This window comes from Columba livia, chromosome 3 (genome assembly GCF_036013475.1).
Source record: "Columba livia isolate bColLiv1 breed racing homer chromosome 3, bColLiv1.pat.W.v2, whole genome shotgun sequence".
NCBI classification, from domain to species: Eukaryota; Metazoa; Chordata; class Aves; order Columbiformes; family Columbidae; genus Columba; species Columba livia.
This window is the reverse complement of record NC_088604.1, coordinates 67,577,581-67,596,139: the sequence shown is the minus strand read 5'-3', so window position 1 is coordinate 67,596,139 and position 18,559 is coordinate 67,577,581. Positions and strand designations below refer to the sequence as shown.

Below are 18,559 nucleotides of genomic sequence, written 5' to 3'. Positions count from 1 at the left end.
TGTGCTCTATAGAGCAGTATAACCCGAATGGTCCCACTAACTGTGTCAGTGCCAGCGATGTGCTGCTGGGCTGCGCCTGGACTGTGTCAAGACCATCCAATGTCCACCACTTTCGCATAAACAGGGATATCTCAAGCTTTTTGCTGCTGTGACTGCCGTGCTGTCAGTGCCATGTTAAGCAGCCTGTGTCTAGCTCGGGTATCTGCCTGCACGTGAAACAGCAGTGTAAATGTGGCTGCAGCTGTTTGACTCGCACAAGCCTCAAGTCAGCAACATTAACAAAAATAGAGAGCTAAAACATGAAAACAGTCCCCAAATTCTGTGTGATTGCCTAACAGTATGAGGTGAGATACAAAATGTCTCTGAATTCCACACTGTTTGAGCAAATAACTGTCTCCCTTTACTCTAGGTAAGCACAAATCCAACCATTAGTTTCTAGTTTGTTTCTGATCTGATGCTGGGAGGAGAAGGGGGCCTGAAGCTCACTGTTAAGGATCTTATAGCAAAAGAGAGCTCAAGCGGTGGGCGTGTGTTATAACCTGATACTGGCATATGCTACAAGAATGCTGGAAATCTGCCAGAGCACCTGCAGGCTGCTGCTTGGCAGGAGCATTAAAAAGTTCTTGGTTCCCTCTGTCTTACTAAGCGTTGGTAAAAGACTGAGAAGAGTATGCATATGTGGAGAGGATGGAAGGAGCACAGATCAGGTTGTGCTTGTAACCTTGTCTACACTACTGGAAATAACTGTGGACTGTTTGTTATTTTGAAGAAAACCAAGCTCCAGCTATGCTGAGATGAATGAATTTGAAAGGAACTTCTCTTTATTCAGTAAATACACTGTATGGAATTCCTTATTGTAAGATTTCTATTCCTCTGCAACCCACCCCATTACTCCAGCTTGAGGTGCTGTAATGTCCCTGTAGTGCTAAAAATGTTTTCAGAGGATCACAGTTCCACTGGAGTCTTCCTGTTCTTTGCTTTTATATGCAGATTTGTATTAGTAGGCAGAAAAGGTTGTTTATTTACTGCCATCACTGGAGTAGCCCTGGACCTAGCCTTTGACCTAGCATATTGCTTGCTGCAGTCCTGTCTGCCTCACCATCCTGAACCTTTTACTCTTCGGCAGCTTCTGACTATGAATAAAAAGCCAAGGACAAGTGCAGGGAGTCCCAGAGATGAGGTGCCCATGATTTACTGCAGGGATATATTTCAAGGACAGGCTTGGACTGTGAGGCTGCTTTCAGCTGGGAAAGAAGGTGGAGGACAGAAGAGAAGAGGTGACTCTCTGGGGACCTGCCTGCTTGCCTGCCCACTGCCACATGTTGCTCTTCTTAAAGACACTGAGGTTGCCTTGGAATAGGCTTACTTGCTTTCCCTCAGCATAAAATACTGAGCTTTGAGTGTAATGAGGGGTACCTTTCACTGGAGGTGATGAAAGAGTGTGGATTATTGAGCATTAGGATGGGGGAAGGGACAAGAAAGCTGCTGGTACCTAAATCTGAATCTTGGTTACACCCATGACTCTGCTGGCACTATTTCAGTTGGAAAGAAGGTGTCACCATTTAATTGCAGGGCAACAATAAACTGTGGCATGTGCTTTGTTAACTCCCTCCTCTTTCCCCCCAACAGCCCCCTCTGCCCACTAAGGAAAGACAAGAGAAGGGCAAAGAGAAGCAAAGAGAGAGAGAGGACTTGCAAGTTTGAAAAAGTTAAAAATGTTTTACTAATGCTACTAATAAAATAGAGAAAATAAAACCAAATGTACAAAACCAATCTTGAAATTCCCGGCACAGCTCAGCACTGCTCTAGCAGCTGCAGGGCAGGCACCCAGAAGTCCCGGGTTGGACTCTGCAGCAAACAGGAAATGGATTCAGGGATGCAAGGTCTGTCACTAGACCTCAGATCACAGGGACGGCAGGCAGGGTCCTACCCAGGTGCCGGCCATAGTAAAAGAGAACGAGACCCTCGTGATCTGCCAGCCTTTATATGATATGTGATGTGGATGGGACGGAATACTTAGTTGGTCAGTTTTAGTCACCTGTTCACTCCTCCTTGCAAATACACTATGTGCATTATTATCAGTGACCTTGCATTCCATTGCTATGTCTACCAAAACATGTATCTAACTTCAGAAAAGTGCAGTTACTTAGAAGAACTTAGCTGTAAGGAAAATTCACTAAAAGAGAAATTGGTCTTGTTTTTAACAAACCCAGGACAGAAGGAAATGGGGGTGGAGGCTCAAGCCCTGCAATTCTTAGCCTTCCTTATGAGGGCATCTGGAGTCCAAAAGTCAGATCCATGGTTGATCCAAACCCTTTGTCTTCAAGAGTTTTACACAGAGGACTATATCTTGGCCAGTGTATGTGTTCTATAATACTTTTTTCTTTATGACTTTGGAACACAGTTATATGTGAGAAGTTTTCATGGTCTCGTTGATGTTTTGCAGGGCTCCTTCCTTGCCGCACTGTGGAATGCGGTGTTGCTTTTGGGAGGTTGCCACACCATGTTGTCTAGCCCCAGGCAAAGGGATTTTATTTATTTTTATTTCGCATTGTTTCAGCTGTTTTCACTTTTACTTTATTTCCATCCTCCAGCAGAATTTATTCATGAATGTGGCAGCACATTGGGTTTCTTGGTTTATGAATTGTAGTTCGTTAGATAGCCTGCTGGATTTGTTTGCCTTTATCTGAGAAATTTTAACACTGTAGCAGCAACAGAATGAAAGGTGACACTTTGGGAGCTGAGCTCTTATCCAAGTGAGGAAAGAGATGGGAAAATTGTTCTGCCAGAATGCTGCTGATCTGAGCTTTTTCTAGCTGTCTTGCTCCTACTCAATTAAAGTCCCTGGATGAGACACTGTCACTCTTGTGAATGCAAAAGGAAATATTTGCTAGAGTACATAGCCATGTAATGTGCAATATGATTAATCTGGATTAAATTAATCTGTGATTAAATTGTATGCACATATATTCATTGAGATCTGTTGTCTACAAACTCTGTGTTGTTTTCTTAACTGAGTTAAAAACAAAACAAAACAAAATTGTAATGGTTGCTTTTCTGAGCCTGTGTTGCTTGTATGCTTTCTGTTCTTCACTATATACGTTTTCTCTTACTAAGGCTGCGTGGAATTACATTCTTAATCTCTTATTTTTACTTATTTTTTTTTGTCTTTGAGACTGTTAAATGATCAATTAAAATGTCATTGTGAATTAAATATGAATAAATTTGTTTATCAGTAGGAAGACAAATGTTGGCTGTTCGTCAGAGGGCTATAACTTAGCATTCAGTCTTTCGTTATTTTCTTGGTTTCAGTGAACAGATACATACTGTTATCTTTTCATAACAGAGTGCCTGTTCACAGAGGGGCTACTGAAGGCTTTACTGTAATAATAAGGTGAAACTGATATGAAGACACTCATCTTGTGCAATAGAACATAGCTCCATTTCCTGATCTAGAAAAGGAGGAAATGTCTGAAGGCCTCCTTCTCATTTCTCTTGTAGGATTACCTCGACTGTATCACTGACCAGACCAAGCTCTCCCTGGGGACAGAAGAGCGATCAGCCCTGTTTGGAAACATACGGGATATCTACCGTTTCAACAGGTAAATTCATATTTAATTAAAAGAAAACAATTCGACAGACTGTGTTAATGGGAAGGGAGCAAGCCAAGAAAATACTCTTTTATCTCTTCAAAACAGCCAAGATACATAAATTGAGAAATAGTCTACCTTTGATTCTCAGCTGAGGTTCTCTTGCTGAGATCAGATTTTTTTTTTAGCTGTGTATTTTGTGAATTAAATGTGATCTCCATTGACTTTTTTTTGTTTTCATTCTGAGTATTTCTGTGAATTTAAGCCTAATCTGCTCTGTGCCCTAACTGAGCCTAATGTAAGAACACTGTGAATGCAATTCTTGCCTTACTAAAGAGACATTGTTCTATTCCTACTATGTTGGATCCTTTTGTGTACCGATACACATCATCGAGATCTGGCTTTTATAGTGTTTTATACTACTAGGGACTCCCTGAATTAATTTCTCAAAATGGCGTTTAAGTACCTTTCCACTTTACAGCCTTCTCTAAAACTCCACGGATGGGATTCTAGTGTATATTGGGAGCCTAAAGTAAAACTTCTTGCTTATATAGCTAGTCCCACGTTGTGTGGGACCTACAGTATCTGCAGTCTGGGGAGCATGCTACTGCTACTTTTGTGTGAATCCTCTGTTACTATAAAAATAATTAACTTATTCAGTATTTAAGGAGGACCTGAATATTCGATTGATGCAAGAAATATATTGGCATAAAGTTCCCATGTCTTTTATATACCGCTACTCCTGTAAAAGCTCTCTTAGCTTTTGCTATTGTTGACAAAACACCTATCAAACTACTGTGTTTGTAGAAGAGCAGATAATTTATTTGAATCTAAAGAGGATTCTGAAGTGGAGGACTAGTGTCAAAGAACAACTTCAACATTTTTCCATCCTCATGGAAAGTTGCTTTAAAGTGCTTCAGCTGCTGGGATCGCTGTTCAGTGTCAAAGGGATGCGTGGGCATGGATCTATTCAGAACAAATGGGCAAAGTTGAAACCTGAAGTCTTTCCCTGAAATTTAAAACAGCTACAGCAGGGTAATGGAAATACACTTAACTAGAAAGGTCTTGTGTCCTGCTTCAGCTACAACAACTGACTTGACTGGATGTCCAACACTATGGAAAATACACCGTGGTAGCCTGATCATCTGTTTTAGAGCCATGAGACAATGATTGTGAGCTTACAGCTTCCCAGTAGTCACAGGATGGAAAAAAACAGCCCTGGCCATTCTATTTTCTGATCCTTCAAAAGCTAGAGAAATGGCAGACTTGGTAGCTAGGACACATTTATACCAGCATTCTTGCAAATACTACCTAATAAAAATACCTTCAAGTATGATCAGTCATTATACAGAATAATTGAGTTGCAGAAAAAACAAACAAGCAAAAAAGATTTGCACAGGTTATAAAGAAAAAAGGTAGTTTGGGGCTATTTTAGATATATAGATGTTAAAATGGTTAAAACTCACTGGAAAGTTGTCCAAAGCCTCCAGTAAATTACTTATGTATTTCAGACCTTCTAATTTAAAATTCTACATGGAAACTGTGAGTTTTTAAGACTGAGCACTCATTGTAGATCCCAATATAAAGTTCCCTCCTGTGTGAAACTTGGCATGTAGCTTCTGGGTCCTAAACATACCCTAGAGTAGTTTTATTTATTTTTACCTTTGAAAAAGGTCCATTTGGCAGTTCTGTGTTGGTAGTTTCCCATGCCTTTTGTGAGCATGATTTCATAGTTTCAGATTTACTTTGTTTTTCTCAACTTTGAATTTCACCATTGATCAATGATCACATGTTTTAGTCTTGGGGTTTTTTGAATTTTGTATAGATCTGAGACGTTTCACTTCAGTACACGGGAATTTCTCCCAGCTAAACTACTAACAATTTTTAGATGTTGCGTTGAATGGCAGAAGTGATGGTCAGTATGGTCACTGCTAGTCCTGTGACTATGATCTCTTTTTGGAAAACTATTTCTTAAAGCAGAATCACTGACTGGTCCACTAGTCTTGCTCTGTCTCTTGGGCAAACCTCCCCCACTATTAATTTATTTATTCGGAAAGGGGGAATTGTTCTCTGGGTCACCATTTGCTACATTTCTTCCTTCTTACCTGTTGAGATTCTTTGCAATGTCAGTTTAGGATAAATTCTTCACCTGATACCAGGACTTGACTCTGAAATGGGAATTCTGCAGACAAGTGTGCTCAAGTTTAGTATTTTTGCCAACACTCAGACAATCTTAGGAGAGACCAAACTGAAACCTGCTGCTAACACAGATTGTCCTGCATGATCTTTGTCCATTGGTGTCTACCGCGGCACACAGATACAGTGCAGGGTCATCAGGGCCATTTTCTGTAACTGCTCTATGCAGCAGTTCCTGTGCTCTGAGCTTCATGGTGGTCAGGCGTGGCTTCTTTACTGAAAGTCCGATCTCTTCAGATTAATTTTCCAGAACTTTATGTAGTGAATGTATTCTACCATGAAGACCAGGTTGTGCTTGCTGCGTACCTTTTTTTTTTTGAGTGCTGTTCTCTTTCAGGCATGAGAGAGTGAAGGTTTTGGTGATGCTATCACTTTAGCATTTATGGCTGGACTGTACAGTACTTGGTAATCAACTTTCTTTTTCTTTGCTTTCTTTCTTTTTTTTCTTTGTTTTGTTTGGGTTTTTGTTTTGTTTGTTTGTGTTTTTTGGTTTGTTTGTTTGTTTTTGTCAGGGGTTCAGGGCAAACCATGCTATTTCCTTCCTGCATCTTTCCATTCCTTCAATTCCACCAAAACTGCGCGTCTGATGTCCCTGTCATTACTGTCTCTCACCTGCTCCAATTCAGATCAAAATGGAGGAGAAAAATACTTGTTAGATTTAAAACGGTGTTGTGATGATATAAAACGAATAAAGTTCCTCACCTGAATTGTGTGTGCAAATATGGTGATTATTTGCAGACCTATAAATGTGTTTGTTTCACTCCTGTTGACCTCCTATAGTCAACAGGTTGATACTAAACTGCACTTTGTCTTATTGAAAGTCTTCACCCATGAGGGGGAAGACGAGTGTATTTTCTTGAAAATAATCCATACTCCAAAAAGTCAAAGCACCCTAGAAGACATTATTATGAGACCTTCATTTATTTTACTTGAAAAGATGAGTGCGCTGCATGAAAAACTATCTCTTTATGCTTACCTCCCTCATCCCAAAGGAGTTAGCATTAGCTATTGGTGATGATCATACAGAATCAGATTTTTCCAGCTCATAATAACCCAAGCTGTGTAATTCAGTACGAGGTCTTACATGGCACTGGCACTTGCGGCATGCTTCGGGGTGAGTCTAGTTACCAATCCAGCTGCAAGAGCATGGAGCTCCTTGAGGGAGCTGCCTCGTGCTCCAGACACCTCCCAGCTGGATGGCACCAGTGAGTTGCAGAGACCGAGACTGCGGTACCGTCTGTGAACAGCACAAAACCTCTGGATAGTCAGGTGAAGGGAACGAATGCCTTTCTCTATTGTTTCTTTTGCTCCCTGCCAAGTGCTTAGATGTAGCCTATAATAATAGCCCTATGTTTTCATGTCAACTTGGTATTATAGGGATTTATTTAAGTTTTTCAGGATTCCTGGGCATGATAGATTTTTATTTTTGCACTGACAGGCTGCTCTTGCCAATCCCACTCTTACCAGCCAGGTGAGACAGAAGAGAGTGCAGTATGGGTAGCAAAATCATTTAAAGCACAGTCCATACCCAATGCACTTGTGCTGAAGACCCAAGCCAATAGTATATTTACTGCATAAACCTGGACTCATTAAATGAATATAGAAAATCTTTAAGTGTTGCATTACTGTATCCTGTGGGAGAAATATTGTGGCACTAGAGGAGACCAGTAGGAATAGCGATCAAGGCACTACATGCTTTAAGCCATCAGGAGAGTGTCTGCCTGCCTGATAGCAGGAATCCTCTGAGCCTCTTTGGTGGTATTTACAAAACTCATGTGTGGAGCACAATCAGTCATTATAACCGATGGCGACCATTGCTACAGATCACTTACTTTGCTGATGGAGAGGAGCTTCACGAGTGTGGGGTATCAAGCAAGGGTCATACTTTTATTTTGATGAAGAGAGAAATTGAGGTGTGGAAGTTAAATTGTTGCTGTACAGAGAGGCTTAGTGACCACTGAACCTAAGGTCTTTGTCTTTGTTCGTTGTGACTGATTGCTGATTTCACCCTTTCCTTCCTCCAGTAATTAGAGAAGCAAAGAACAAGTCAGGAAACTTTACTGGTTTACTCCTTTTCTTACTTACAGAGGGAAATTGTGTCTGCTTAGAGGTGAAGAGGGTAGTTTCCTAGATACGAGCTTAGCAGCTCTTCAGCAAAACTCCTTTACGGAACAAGCTGTGAACTGGGAGAAAAGTAGCCCTAAATGGAAAATCATCTAATAAGAAGGAAGGGGGTGAGGGGAGGGAAGGTTCTGTTAGAGAAGAGTTTGGCAGAAAACTCAGTTTCTTCTCTCGTTTTCCTGAGTACACCTTTCAGTAAGACTGAAGACTATTTGGATCAAGGAGAGACCTTTGAGGTTTTCTTCTTCTGCTTGAATTCTTTCTTTCACTGAATTGGCTTTCGAGAGCTGAGTTTCATACAACAATGAACATGTTCCCTTTTTGCTTTGCTCCTGTTACAATGAATTCATTTCCTACTTGGCACGTCAAAATTGTAAAATCCTCTTGCAAAGGTTTTATTTTTATGCATATAGAATTTATATATTCCCTTCCAGAAAGCTTTTTTCCAGGCTAACCATTTTTTCTTCAGTGAAGAAACCCATTAAAGGTAGACAAATCTGACTGAGTGAACTTATTACTATTCTTGTACTTGTAATACATCCCTGGTTCTCATCTGTGTTTTTCAGACCAGATCCTTATCTCCCTCAGTCAAGTAAAGCTTGTAGAAGATATGAAGTCTTTACAGGACACAGCGTATGCTTCAGTATATTTAAATTTTGTTAGCTTTAAATTGTGTTAGTTGAGATACCCGTAGTGGTGTAGTCAGACAGTTGTGTATGATAGAATAGCTGTCAATCTAAAGGAAGAGGCTCAGCTGTGCTTAGGAGATCAGCAATCCATGGTCATTGTGATGACTGGTATTTTTATGTGTGAATACCATTTCCTTAGAGTGCTTCTCTGCCTCCAGACAGAAAACACCAGGAGATACAGATCTGGGGGGAAGAGAAGGGCATCTTGTTCCCTTTTTAGGACTCCCTGCGTTCTTAAGTGCTTTGGGCATCACTGCTGTGAATGATGAAGCATCGTCTGGCTCCAAATATACAGGTGTGTCTATTCCAAGGTGTGCCATAATTCTCTCTTCTTTTCTTGTTCTTTGTTTTAGTGAACTTCTGCAAGATTTGGAAAACTGTGAAAATGATCCTGTGGCTATAGCAGATTGTTTTGTTTCCAAGGTAAGTGGCTACTGCGGGAGTCTGCAGCACAACACCACTTGCAGAGTGATATGGGGGAATAAGATTAATTAATTCAAGAAAAAGGTGTTAACTTCTTCAATAAGTATATCTTAGCTGGTGGAGCTGTTGATCTAGAGTTCATTTTCAGCATCTCTTTGTGGAGTATTACAGGGATTCTTTTTTTTTTTCTTCATTTTTAATATAGCTGATCAAGCAGTACTCCAGTTTTGCCTTGTCAGCTTAAAAACAACTAGAGAATACATATTGGCTTGCATTTTTAGAAAAGGCTTAACAAACTTGTAGCCTTAACAGCCTTGTAGCCTTAAAAACCTTAAGAGACTTGTAGCCATATTGTTTCCTGAGATGCATTTTTCCTGAATCCAGCAGCCATACCTTTAATCTTTTTAAAGAGAATGGTCTGAAGTCTAAACTTAAGATTCAAATATTATTCTCTCCGAAATACTTTGAAATTTTTTAACATTGCTCTGACATCTTTATTCTTGGGGGCAATTCTGAAGCCAAAAAACATGGAGAAGGAGAAGTTGTTAGGTGCAGGAGAAATACATGGAACCAAATTTAGGCGTCCTTCATTGTAGGAAACTCGGAGAGCCAGTCAGGGAGAAGGGGAATGGCTATAGTGGGTAGGACAAAAAGAGATTAAGTAATTTGGGCTACAGATTAGTCTAGTTCACTGTGGACTTCACCAAAGAACATATGTATGCCTTGAATCTTGTAGAGCCCAAATGTGTTAAGAAATAATTCCACTTCCACTGGTGGAAGACGGGGCATGTAGTTGTTTAAATTTGGATAATCTCCCTATAGGTGTGTTTGACTTTTTCCATTAAAAAAAAAAAAAAAAAGCAAACCCAAGAAAAACAAAAAGTCAAACACTGTCATGTTTTATGCTTTGTCCTGAACTCAGTATTGCCAGCACCAAGCATTCTATGTAACAGGCCTAACACAGGCATGTAAGATTAGCTGGACCATCCTCTCATGGTGGTCCAGTAATGTTGCAACATAAAAGATTCTATCATAAAGGGGTGTGATGATACCAGCTTAGTGCTGCTGTTTCACTAGATCACTTGCTTGAGTTGAGTCTGAGAAAGTTGTTCTTTATTTAGTAACTGATCTTTTGTAAGCACGGAGAGATCTGAGTGTTTGCACCACTGCTACAAAAGTAGGATGCATTTTTGCCCTGTTGCAATGAGGTTTATGGCATGTTGTTATTGCTCGAAATAGTCTATATTGAATTGAAAGAGAGAGAATAGCATAAGGGAAAGTGTGAAGTGTCCTAGGTTTGAAATGGAATAACCCCATGTGCATGCTGGGTCTAGCTGACTAGGAAACAGCTTAGCAAAAAGTGATCTGTGGTCCTGGTGGATAAGAAGTTGAGTGTAAATCAGCAGAGTGTCTCTGCAGTGAAGGACGATTGTGAGGCCTTCAGGATATTTAGAGATACCACAGTTCGGAGCTGGTAGATCTTTCTGCTGTATTGCTTACTCATAGCTGGGACCACTGGGACTACTCCTGGCTGGAACATGAAACAGAGGTGGTGCAAGTGATAATAGCAAGTCCAGGAAAAAGTTGTGCTCTCGTTCATATTGTCCAGCTGAAAGCAGTTTTCTGGTAGGCTTTCTGGTGGTTAGTTCCAAAATCCATCTGCATATCATTGCTTGTGCTTTTTGTTCCCTTGTCAAATGCTTTTAGCATTTGTATAATTGGCAGGTGACTGCCTGATGGCTCAGAGATTGCTAGAGATTTCAGTCCTAACAAGCATTTTTAAGCTTCATCCAGACAAGTGCAAACACTTAAAAGCAAAATCAAACAATACCAAAATACCCCACAGCTTTGGTTTTGGCCATGAAGATGTCATTACAGCAGCTGCTGACTGTCTTAACAGACTCCAGTTGTCCATTCTTGGTTGCTTGTATCTTCCCAGCATTGAGTAGTGGAAATAAAACTGCCTTTTTTGGCAGTGTGCAGTCCTTCAAGTCTTATGGGACTTTGGCCATTTAGTGTTTGATGGCTTCAAGTGTGCTAGATCTTCACTGTGAGTTAAACATTGGGATAGTATCATTCTGAAGTCATAGCTCACAGCCTTAGCTAATGGCTGTTGCTCCACTGGAGCTTCTTTAATGCTTTCAATAGAACTGTGCTTAGGTTACATGAGCTCTGGCTCTAGTGCCATTTTTTTCACCCTACTGCTTCAGCTGTGAATTCCACAGTTTTTGAGAATTTAAACAAATAATGAAGTTTTCACTGCAGGTTCTATGTTTGGTTTTTTTCATTTCATGAAGCTCAGTAACTGCATAAAGTAATAGCCATTTCTTTCTTTTGGATTCATGTGAAATGAGCCCTAGTTGGTTTGCATGTGTAACAGATGAGTTATGGTTGAAGTAACTAAATGGTTTGATATTTGTGAAAATATCTAGGGAGATTAATTTTTTAAGGTCTGCTTTTGGACTATATTTGGTAGACTGTTTCTTTGAACTTTACTTTGTTATTTGGTTTTGCTCAATAAAATGTGTTGTATAGCATATTATACTTCCCTCACCCAATCATATATCATTGTGTTTGCTGTCCAGAACTTTTGTGCTTGAGAACTAAACAGCCTTGCAACTTTTAAGGGAAGTACAGTTAAGGATTATCAAATCACATTAGCGTGCTTTGAACAAAAACTCATGATTGTGGTTTTGAATCTTTATCTTCACATTTGTTGTGCTGAGTGTCCAAAGTGAATAATACCACCTTAAATGGCAACTTTTATTTGTTAACAGACTTCAGCAGGATGTCTTTAGTATAAACTAGCCAGTAACATAAAACTTGCTAACAGATAAAATAACTATACAAAGCTATGACTTTATATAAATATTTAATAACAACTTACTGCATTGTATTAAATCCCGCTGCTTCCAGGTATTTTAATTCATTAATAACTGACAGGCAAATAGAAATGCAGAAAAGCACTCTTTCTTAAAACCTGTTGTTCAGTTGTGAGTTTCTGCCTTTGCCTTTGTGCTCAAAGATGCAGATGGTGTGGATGGGTATTTGTTTAAATAGCGTGGGATGGTGCTGCACAGAAATAACCTGCCACTGAGGGCAGTGGTGTACTAGCTTAGTTTCTACCAGCTCTGGTCCTGCTTCTTTGTCTAGAAGAACTGCATTAACTCTAGTACATTAAATATCTTGGAGACATTTTGCTCATAACTGTAATCAGAGGCTGATAAAAGGCTTCCAGTGTGAGCTTAGCTATAGCTTAATTGTTCACATAAAAGATTGCTTATAGGTTTACTTGCCAACTCGATCTTTCATTTTCATAGTAACAATGCCAATGATAATTAGGAGACAGACTTCAGTATTGTACACGTTTACATTTAAGAGTTGTTGTAAAGGAGAGCTTAACTCTGGCACATAGCTCTTGTCACTCAGCACTCCAGAAATTCAGAACATATGTTTTCTGAAAGACATACCAACAGCTTAACCAAGGGGAAGGCCAGAATTACTCTAATCTAGTATCTCATTAATGAAGAGGAGATTCAGGCAATTGGCTTCAGTTTACACTCTGACTCAGCTCATTTTCTCAGTCTCCATTTTCTTTTCAAGTTCCTTTTATGGCTATAAAAAAGCACAGTGCACCAAGAGTTGAGTGAAGATTGGGGGTGTAGCCACGTGCTTGGCATCTCACTTCACATGGAGGAGATGTGCAGTGAATTTATTCAGTGGCAGGGGAGAAACTAAGTATAGCTGGGATCTGCCTGCACTTGGCTTTTCTCTCAGAATGACCTGTAGTCAGTGTGGATGGACTTGCAGCTTGGGTCTGTTCTTGCATCCTCTACCACAACAGCTTTGGGCCCCTAGATTAAAAATGATCTCTGGAGAGATTCCAGTCTCCCTACAGAGATCGTTTTTAATCTGGCTTGAAGACAGTTGAGGTGAACAAAACAACTTTCAAGCTGAGTAAATTTAAGAATGTCCAACGAAATATCAGTGAGCATAGCTGGTGTTTTGCTTACAACATGAAAGCAGTGATAGAAATATATTAAATTAATCTTAGTCGTGTTTTTTCTATTGCTTATGAACATAGTTCAGTGTCGGCTTTAGCCTGCATGACTTGTGCCCTGGTACGCTCCCAGCAACACAATGCTCTCTCTGGGGAGTTTGCTGTGAAGCGAAGACCAGGTAAGTGTGTAAATCAGAGGTCCCTTCTGTGACCCTGCAGAGCTGCTGGGTGCCCAGGTGGGCAGTGAGAGAACGACCATGCTGGGCAGCACGGTGTCCTCAGCCTGAGGAACAGCCTCTCTTGGAAGCGACTCTTGGCCACTCTCCCAGTGTGTTCCCATGGATCCTGCTGGTGCCTGGGCAAGGTGTGTGATGTTGAGTCACAACAGCATCGGAAGTTTGGGCGCATATCAACAATCTTGTTCTGGAGGCAAAATACATGTAGTTGGCTTTCTACTGGCATTATGCTCTCAGTAAAAGTCAATCCTTTCTCATGGTTTCGTGTGATGAAATCAGCTGTGCTGCAGTGAAGTGAGTACACATGTAGGTGCAGTATGCAATTTGGTGTCATCTCTGTTCAGAAAGCAGGGATGATTGTGAAACCACTCAAAGTTTTTAGAGGTGTCGAGGGCATGAGAAACTACTTTGTTTTTTTTTTAAATACATTTTTTTTCTTTTAACAACAAGACTAAAATTCTTTTAAAACAAAAAATCCTATTGAAAATAGTTTTGACCTCGTGTAGAAACCAAACTAAAACAAACAAACACATAATCAAAGAGGGAGAGTATGAAAAGGCTTCTGGTGACTTCAGAGTTACTTTTGATTTTGTGGGGAATGTGCACCCAGTCCAGTCTGTAACCCTGAAATGTTTGGCCTTGTCTGTTTTACAGATGGTGCTTTCGTTTGTAAAAATTTCATGACCAATATTCTTTTGCTTTTTGCTTGAAAAGCAGAACAATCCTATGACTATTTATGAGCAGAATATATATCTATAAAAAATAAATTGGCACAAAATATTCTGCACTTTGCTTATGAAGTAGCTATATAAATTGCATTATTCTGTAACCATTCTGTAGCCATGGGAATATATTACGATTTATACCAAAAGCCCCTAAACAAAGCCCTTGTCTTAATATATGCATATATATAATAAATGACCTTTTTTCATCATACTTGGTTTCATCCTAATGCTCCCTGATTTATTATGAGTGCAAGCTAGTTTTGTAGTGATTGTCATTACAGTGTAATGTCTGCAGTGCTCTGAAGTTTGTTCATTCTCCATTTTGAACAGAGAGGGTTTGGAGCTGTGGCGGAGGGCCCAAGTGTGGATATGGACAGGCCATGGCACGAGGTCGCTGTCTCTGGCTGTGGACACAGGGCGTGTGTACAGCACTGTGGAAAACAGCTGCCACAGCAAAATTAGTCTAAGAGTGAAAAAACAAGCTACATCATTTAACTATATTTGTATCAAAACTACATTTTGTTGTTTGGTTGGTTTGTAAGTGAAGAGCAGTTCAATAAACTCATAGCCCACCAGTGAGTAAATGGGGATGGCAGTCCCCTAGAGAAACATTTATTAGAAGTTTGCTTGAGTTATTTCTTTTTCAGGACAGTTAATAATGAAATCCAGTAAGAAATACTGAAATTAACTTGTGGAGCAGTACCTTAGTTGATACAGGGTCCTTACGAATCGCTGCTCGCTGGAAAAATGAATGGCGTGATCTGCTTTAGCCCTGTGAGAGGGGGAAGGGAGCAGTGCTGTTGGAAATGGGAAAGGGGGCTGCTTGAGTTGGCTCTTCCTGATGAATAGACAAAAAAAAAAACAAAAAAGCCCTCCGACCATGAGAAACAACAGCCGCAGCCCCCATCAGGCCTCTCTCCACATGGGGTTGCAGAGCACTGTTGCCTCCTGTGAAGGCAGATATTTGGTCTCACCATTGAGCAGCAACTGCCCCTTGCGGAACACAGCTATTGTGCTGCAGAATGCCACAGGCCTTTCTGAAGACCCCAGTATCCACTCATAGTATCTTGTTTACTACCAGATGGTTGTGTTTTTTTATCGGACTACGGCTCAGGAAAGAAACAGTAATTTATTTTAGAAGCACTTCGCAGTTCTGCAGTGCTTTCTTAGTATTTAGGGCTCCAGCAAGCTGCAGAAATGGCATATTATTTGGGATAGAAGTTGATAGGCAGGTGTGAATTTAAAACACATGGAATGTTTCTGGAAACCTGTTCTTGCAAAGAACGAAATGATGATGATTAAGAAAAAATCTTAGGCCAAGGAGGAAAGAAATGAAACTCGGGCTTTTGTTCTGAGAAGCCTGTCAGTGTTAAGTGTGGGTAATTTCACTGTGACAGGCAAGTGTGGAAACCCACTCAACTCTTGTTGCAACTCGTTTGCTTTCACAGGAGCATAATTTACTTTTTTTAAAAAACAAAACAAAAAAACTTTTGAGGCTTCTAATTTTCACGCTTAGACTGTGCTCGAAAGTGCAAGTATTTATAACTGCTTGAAAATCACACACCAAGCATAACCTGGAAAGCTTACTTCTCCCAGTAATAAGCAGGTGTGTGCGTTAGCACACACAAAAATAGGTATGTGCAAGTCAGTTGTTTGAAGGGGGTGCAGGTGTTGTTGTTTTTTTGTGTTTGTTTGATGGTTTGTGGTTTTTTTGTTTTTTTAAAGATGCATAGATTATCATAAAGGACCACAGAGGCTCTGTTGCAAAGCTGCTTGCTTTATCTCTGTGTACTTTTTCTTGGGTTTTTTTTCCTTCAAGTAGAGGAAAAGAAATAGCCAAAAAAAGAAAATTGAAATTCAGTTGGTAGGTGTCTAGTGGTGTTAGGGCTATCGTAACAAATTCCTTAATTAAGAACTGGATGAGGCATTGTCTTGCACATGTATTAGCTGCTGGTTTGACAAAATCTAAATATACGTAAACCTTTCCTCCTCATGTAGAGTGAAGATTTCCACATATATACGCAGTACTGCACCAACTACCCAAGGTAGGAATATTGGGTTCACTTTTTCCATTTGTCCTTTCACATATTTATGTAATGCAAGTTACATTCTATAAAAAAAATCATGCCTTTCTCCCCTCCAAATTGAAGGGAGAATCAGGGAGTTTGCCTTTTGTTCTTAAATTAAAAACAAACAAAACAAAACAAAACCTCATCTGAAGTTTTATTTTGACTCGTCTTTCATTGCTGTTATCTCCCTTTAGAAAACTATCTTATTCTGCATTGCTCCAAATATGTGATTCCCAGTAGCAGAGGATGGTTGCATGTCAAAGGAAAATATAACTGAATCCACAACATAACTTAAAAGAAACAAGCACACGAAAGAAAGCAAAACAAAAAAACAAAAGCAAAATAAACAAAAAAAACCCCACCAAAACAATAACAAAACCTAAACCAACAACAACAAAAAAATCCACACACACAAAAAAAAAAAAGCAGGGATTGGATTAGGAACATGCTGCCCCCTTTGACAAAGGAAGAAAGTAACAATTCTTGACAATGTATCTTAACGCTATGTATTGGTCTTTCTAGGTCAGTGGCTGTGCTGACAGAGTGCATGAGGAACAAGACGCTGGCCAAGTTCTTCAGGGAGCGGCAAGAAGCGCTGCAGCATTCTCTGCCCCTGGGCTCCTATCTCTTGAAACCTGTCCAGCGCATCCTCAAGTACCACCTGCTTTTGCACGTGAGCACCCATTGCAAATGTATTTCATTCAGGGATGCCACATGTTAAAGTTCCTGCCTCTGGTACAAGTGGTGTTGGTTAGAAAGGTTCTGGGTTTCTTTTGATGCTCTTTCTTTTGGGGGTGTTTGATTTCTATGTATCAAGACTCTTTCTGCCTTCATCATTTCACAGTGTGTGCATGTATTTGGAGTGGAGAATTTATGATAATTTTTTTTTAGACACATCGAATCAGTCTGTGTGTCCAAATAACTGTTGTTTTGTTTTTTTTTAAAAAAACCCTACTTTGTAATTCTGAAGTTGTATGGAAGATTCTTGTCATGATTAAACAGTTTTGTACACAAATTTATTGTTCCAATGAAAAAATGGCATTTTTCCACATTTTAAAATGCTGGGGGTGTCTGAAAGGAGGACTGAATACATATAAACATCCCAGTTAATAAGAATTTTTTGGAGAGGAATGAGTTAGGAAGTGGGAACTCTTTCCATGTTCAGTGAATTGAGTTAAGCAATTTTTGGAAATTCCTGCTTTATTGTTAATGTTTTCCACATATGTTTCCTATTAGAGTCATGTTCTAGTAAAGTGTAAAGACGCTGATCTTTATTTAAAATGTCTGGTGCTTTTATACTATCCAACTGTAAAGTAATGCATAGTGTAATTCCATCGGGGTTTTCTAAGTGTGTAGGTACATTCTGCGTTTTAAGTAAGCCATTAAATGCTGTTTGAAAAGGTCTCCTGTCAGCGTGCCGCGCTTTGTTTCTGTTCCTCTGCTCACATCAGCTGCTGCAAGTATAGTTGCTGCTAAACTGACCGTAAAGGCTTGGCTTTGTTAGTCAGCTTGTGTTAATCAATTTGATAACAGCACGCAATAGTAACAAAGGTGGGAACATTGCATTTGAGTGATGGCAGTGCAAAGACAAAATAGTACAGATAATAAGATAGCATTGTGTTCTGCTGGGAAAATTAAATTAGAAATAACAGGACGTTTTTTCTCCCTGTCTTAGGAAATAGAAAACCACCTTGACAAGGATACTGAGGGCTATGATGTGGTGCTGGATGCCATAGATACGATGCAGAGAGTGGCGTGGCATATAAATGACATGAAGAGGAAACATGAACATGCCATCAGACTCCAAGTGAGATCCCAAAGAGATTTTATGGGTGTTTGTGAGCTGTTTCTGTCAATATATATGCCTTTAACGTGTTTTAGTTTATCTTTAAATCTTGGTCAGTCATAATTTAGACTACTGTTGAGTATGCCTGTAGCTGTTTTATCTGAAAGAATGTGGTCATAGCTGCTGCAGGAAGATCTCAGACATCTCTGCCCTTTTAGCAGCATCCTGTAAAGCACTTATTTTGCAGTAATATGGAACTTAAGGTAACTTTTCTTTTTTCCTTTCCCTCAATTGTACAGCAGTTCTATAGAACCCTAAGGCATGGCTTTGTTCAGAAATCCTGTGGTTTCTGATTTCTCCCCTTTAGGCTGATTAGTTTTGTTTTGAGGCATTTCTTGTGCTTTCCTCTTGGGCTTTTGACGACTCATTATCAGTTGCATTGTGAAACATAGAAACCTAGAAATATGATAGTTAGGAAAAGGTTAACTTTACTTGGAATTAAGAGCTTTTGAGGAGAAGACAAAAGCTACAGCCTGAGTAACTTTTGGCATCAAGAGCAAGCTATTTTGTAGGCATTTTACAGAATGGTCATTCTGTTTCAAACTTCCCAGAGAATCGTGATTTTACGTTACATTTTCATCAGCAGTATTTATATTTCTTTAAGAAATTTGGGAGAGTTTTTTTTTTTTTTTTACTTTACAAAAGAAAGTAATAGGATCATAAT

The 18,559-nt window shown here is 39.7% G+C and overlaps 1 protein-coding gene across 10 annotated transcripts in view; it reads left to right on the top strand.

Moving 5' to 3' along the window:
- PLEKHG1 (pleckstrin homology and RhoGEF domain containing G1) overlaps window positions 1-18,559 on the top strand; it is a 143,806-nt gene that overhangs the window by 108,628 nt on the left and 16,619 nt on the right. For all 10 annotated transcript variants that reach the window (XM_065057426.1, XM_065057424.1, XM_065057425.1 and 7 more), the window contains 5 exons: window positions 3,502-3,602; window positions 8,950-9,019; window positions 15,979-16,025; window positions 16,572-16,722; window positions 17,725-17,856. In XM_065057426.1, coding sequence (XP_064913498.1) covers window positions 3,502-3,602; window positions 8,950-9,019; window positions 15,979-16,025; window positions 16,572-16,722; window positions 17,725-17,856 — 501 coding nt within the window. The remainder of the gene's footprint in view (window positions 1-3,501; window positions 3,603-8,949; window positions 9,020-15,978; window positions 16,026-16,571; window positions 16,723-17,724; window positions 17,857-18,559) is intronic.